Here is a 5027-nt window from a genome sequence, read left to right on the forward strand (position 1 = left end):
TGAAACATTTATATTAAAAAAACTCACTATTACAAATTATTGCTATTATAAATTTAGATTTTAAAAATATTTAATTTAATAGTATTATAATTTTTAAAAACTCAAAATTTAATACCTCAAAACTTAGTACAAACATAATGACACAAACATATACCAAAAACGTGGTTGTCATAGTATTCTCTTATCTCGTTAACTCATTAAAACTATCCTAACAACATTCATAACAATTATTTTAAAAAATAGATATTAAATCGAGGGAGGGCAGAAGTTGATGGTGTACGACGCCGTCTCTGCAGGGCATAAGCTGCCGCTTTGGAAGGGGAATGCATGAGGACAAGCCTTCTGAAATGCCTGGCCATAGGAGGGCGGGTTGGGAACACTTCCATCGAAATGACCGTCGCACGCAGTAACCACACTCCCATTCTTCTTCAACTGCAAATCTTTCGGACACACAACAGTCGCGTTGGCTGTGCACGCCATGGAGTTGCAGGGGGGGCTGATACTGATGCCTGGAACCACAGACATTGGAAGACAGTAACCGCTCTCCAGCGTAAGGTCAAACAAGTCCGGCTTCCCTGTTCCGCCCAAAAGTTCGAACTCCACTTTTGTGATTGCAGCTATATTTCCACTATAATTATTGCACTGCAGATTTCCTCCACAGTCACCTGTACCGCAGCTTCCCACCCCCTGGGAATCGAACTCACAATCAGTCCTCCCCCAAAGGGACCCGTCCAAGAATGGATCTACGTTCCATGAACGTGTCTGCCCCGCTGATACTTCTGCCATCTGAGGAGGAGGAAGATTGCTTGAACCCACAGAAATTGCAGGCCACACAGAGAAATTGCAAGTGTTCACCACAGTCAGCGTCTTGTAAGCCACTGGCTGCGCTGTTTTTCCATCGGATTGTATTAATTCAAGGAAATTAATAAACAAAAAGGGAGGAAAATTTTTCTACTTCTAACCTAATTTTGGCCCACATTGCCAAGACCAACCATCAAAATAATTAAATTAATAAAAAAAACAATCAACTGAGTAAACTTTATGTGCTATTTTTTGAAAAAATTTACTACTTCTAACCTAATTGGCCCGCATTGCCAAGACCAATCATCGAGATAATTAACTTGGAGGATGAGAATTTTACCTGCAGCACAGAGACAGAGAAGAGCCACAATAGTAACAACCAGCACTAGACCTATCAACGGCGCCATTATTAACTGGTAGCTGCTTCGTCTTCCAACCATCTTCGCAGGTTATACTGAAGTTCTCTTGATTTAATCTCTGGGCAATCATGCTGACACAAGGGAATTTTATAAGGGAAGAGATTTACAGAACAATTACGTCGAAATTTACTGCTTGGATTTTTCACAACTTGCTGAAATTAGAAATCTTTGGAAGGAAATGGATAAGAATGAGAAACGAAGCTCTGGGTTTTCATTGTGAGGGGAGGGTAAGTAGGTATGGGATGTTGATAAAAAATATTTCCTTTTTCTGTGTTTTTTAAATCCATGGAATTAGAAATAAGCTACCCTGCCACTAGCAATACAAATGTGGCAGGAAACTTTCGAAGGGAAAATATCTAAACCGATAAAGCATGGTTTTTATTGGTTAAGTTGATTTTTTTTATTTGTATTTTATTTTTGGGTATATTTTTTTTGGTTAAAATTACTTGTTAAAAATTTATTGGAATTAAAATTTGAATTGTGAACTTTCTATCCTGGTTTTGTGTTTTTTAAATCCATGGAATTAGAAATAAGCTACCTTTCAGGCTGTTACTAGCAATACAAATCTGACAGGAAACTTTCGAAGGTGAAATATCTAAACCTATAAAGCATGCTTTTTATTGGTTAAGTTTATCTTTTTTGATTTGTATTTTGTTTTTTGGTATATTTTCTGGTCAAAATTAATTAAAGATATTTATTGGAATTACAAATTTGAATTGTGAACTTTTTATAATAGTAGTGAGTTTTTTAAGGTATTGTAGTTTAAATTACAAAAATAGAAATTTAACAAATAAAAAATTGACTATGGTCAAAATGAAAGTCCAATGGTCAGACATACCCAGAAATAAAGTTAGAAAAAGTTAAAAATTTTAATAGTTCAGAGACTAAAAAATCTAATAGTAAGACATACCAAAAAATAAAATTACAAAAAACTAAAAACTTTTAATAGTTAGACATGCCAAGAAATAAAGTTAAAAAATTTACTTTTATAATTAATGATGATCGATATATATATATATATATATATATATATATATATATATATATATATATATATATATATATATATATATATATATATATATATATATATATCTGAGTTAGTTTTTATGTTTTTTTTCAATTTTAACAACAAGAAGTAATTATTTTGATGCTTATTATGAATTAATGTCTATCCATGTTTATTAACCATTTTATTCATATGGTTGTATATATATACATTTAAAAAAACATGTAACACTATTATTAATCATAGAGATTCACCCCATTTTATCATGAAGATTCTTAATTTATAATAGGCTTTGTTACAACATCATGGGTCAATATCATGGCTTATGAATGCCACATGCCCAAAAAACTATAATTCATTTCATATGACACTGTATTTGATTGTTTTCCATTTATAGGGTTCTTATGAAAACATTTATTATCTAACCTTAATAAAAATTAAATTGATTCATTTTAAGCAGTGAAGAAAGCTCATATAAAGTTTTAATCTGTTAATTAATATTTTATCAAGTTTATTGGTAAAGAATTATGGAAAATAAAATCAATATATTGTTTCATATTAAGGGGAAAGATATTTTTTTTAATTAAAATAGAGATATAGATATAGACTTTTGGGTGTTATTTCTTTTTCATTCAATAAGATATTTTTTTATTATTCTAATAAAATAAAATAAAAAAAATACAATTATGCTTATCATTTTTTTTTGGTAATTTTTAACCATATGACAACATTTTTTATTTACTAAATAATAATGGTTGACAAAAAAATAACAAATTGCTTTTTTTTGGGAGTAGTTTTTAACCATATGACAACATTCTTTATTTACTAAATAATAATGGTTGACAAAAAAATAACAAATTGCTTTGTTGATATAGTTCAGACTTATTTCCATTAAAATGGAGCCGATTTCTAAAGTTTCTTAAAAAAAAATTACCCCAGAGATAAGAAAAACAACTATAGCACCAAGACTATTGGTGACTTGTAACTCTAAAACTAAAAGGATATTGAGAGGGATAAAATTGACTATAAAAAAAAAATCTATCCTGAAGTGATGGCAATAGTTCTAATTGTTTTTCGGAGAATACAACATAAAATATTGTAAGAATACAATAGATTAGAGTATAAGTGCTAATTGAAGTGAGACTCAAGTATAATGCTTCCCTCCTATTCTTCAAATGATATAAAATATTTTAAGAATATAATAGATTAGAGTATAAGTTTTAATTGAAGTGAGATTCAAGTATAATGCTGCCCTCTGTTATTTAAATGACATAAAATATTTTAAGAATACAATAGATTAAAGTATAAGTGTTAATTGAAGTGAGATTCAAATATAATGATGTCCTCTTATTCTTCAAATGATATGTATCTTGGGTCCAGAAATAAAGCTCTCTTTGATATGTATTTCAGGTTCAAAAATAAAGCTCCATTTGATAGTTTATCTACTGCATGACTAAGTTTTAGAAAAGGGGGGAGGGTGCAACACTAAGATTTCCCGGGAGGTCACCCATCCCAGTACTACTCTATCTCAATCACGCTTAATTATGGAGCGCACTTAACTGTACAGAGTTGTTGGGATCTAGTGATTTAAAAAAAAAAGGATCTTTAAAAAAAAAGGATCTTTTTCAATTTGTGCATGTCATTTTTGCACTAGGGTCATGCTAATCTTCTCTATATCATTCCAATTTTATTGGATGTCCCTTGAAGAAAGAAACTTTTGAGGTGTTATATATAATGGTTGGGGTTTTGGAGCAATAAACCTAATGATTACAGGGGAAATGTCAATGGAGCTACAGTAACATATGATCATATCTAGAGAAGAAATTGATTTGGGATAAATATATCAAATATACACGGAAAATAGCCTTCAATAAAAAATAGACCTAACATAATCCTACTCATGAACATTTGAAAGGGCCTGTACTAAGTTCAAGATAGTCATTAATGATGTAGTACTACCCAATTCATGGACGAGAGGGATTGATATGTTACAATATTTCACTGCATCTATGGTGGAATTTATTGTTGCACCCTCTATTGCTACTAGTTCACATATAAATAATGGTATCTCCATTATTATTTCTATCCAAACACATGCCAAATGAAGAAATGTTATCAATAGTGCGATGTGAAAATTGACCTTTTTCACTCTCTTAGATCTACAATATCATCACCTACTCACCAAGTAGGTCACACCATGACATATAAAAGAAAATTTATTCGCTGTCTTTGTAGTGGGCAATTTTCCTAGCTATATGGGCATGGACATTGTTACCCACCAAGGAACCTCCAATGTGTATGATGCTTGCTGGGATGGGTCTATTTGTCAAATATAACCTTCATCCACCCAGACAAACTTACTAATTGTCTCCTTCAACTACTTATGTTAGCTCAACCATGAAGCATGAAAATCGCTCAAATGGTGGAAGGAGTGCAATTTTCATGATCATTTGATATGAAATTATAATTGAATGGTGTTGATCTTGACTGATTGACGATAATGGTGTTTTCTAAAGTAGGAATTCCCATACTTCATAGTCCATTCAATTTATTAGTTTATCATGTCATAATATCTAGGACATTATTTCTTCATTGAAGTGTGTCATCTCCCATGCTAAGGTTCTGTTATTAAGTGGTGTGTCAAGGTATTGTTCGATTTCCTTCGCATACATAAAATTTCTCATAAAATCCCTCACCTCCATTTCACTCATGAAAATGTTGTCCCCCTTCATGAATTGGCTTCCCAAAACTCATCACTATAATGTCTTTGATAATGACAACAATTCTACAACAATTTT

General features: G+C 31.4%; 1 protein-coding gene and 1 non-coding gene across 2 annotated transcripts; both read right to left on the reverse strand.

Moving 5' to 3' along the window:
* Positions 1–246: 246 nt before the first annotated feature.
* Positions 247–1208, reverse strand: LOC149249816 (pathogenesis-related thaumatin-like protein 3.5). The gene is made up of 2 exons (XM_089453485.1): positions 1142–1208; positions 247–887 (listed from the first exon to the last, which is right to left on the reverse strand). Exons 1-2 carry the CDS (start codon positions 1206–1208, stop codon positions 247–249), a joined length of 708 nt encoding a protein of 235 aa, XP_089309611.1.
* Positions 1209–3837: 2629 nt separating this feature from the next.
* Positions 3838–3944, reverse strand: LOC149249817 (U6 spliceosomal RNA). Its single transcript, XR_016267601.1, has one exon. It is a non-coding gene; the product is annotated as a U6 spliceosomal RNA (small nuclear RNA).
* Between the last annotated feature and the right edge of the window lie 1083 nt (positions 3945–5027).

Source organism: Pinus tabuliformis, chromosome 7 (assembly GCF_031772625.1).
Source record: "Pinus tabuliformis cultivar Carrire ecotype Pingquan chromosome 7, CPIR1, whole genome shotgun sequence".
NCBI classification, from domain to species: domain Eukaryota; kingdom Viridiplantae; phylum Streptophyta; class Pinopsida; order Pinales; family Pinaceae; genus Pinus; species Pinus tabuliformis.

Bases quoted from the DNA above. Each gene is read 5' to 3' on its own strand.
- LOC149249816 (XM_089453485.1), bottom strand. From the start codon at position 1,208: ATGGCGCCGTTGATAGGTCTAGTGCTGGTTGTTACTATTGTGGCTCTT. The intron at 888-1,141 runs GTAAAATTCTCA...ATGGAAAAACAG, and splicing joins TCTCTGTCTCTGTGCTGCAG to CGCAGCCAGTGGCTTACAAG.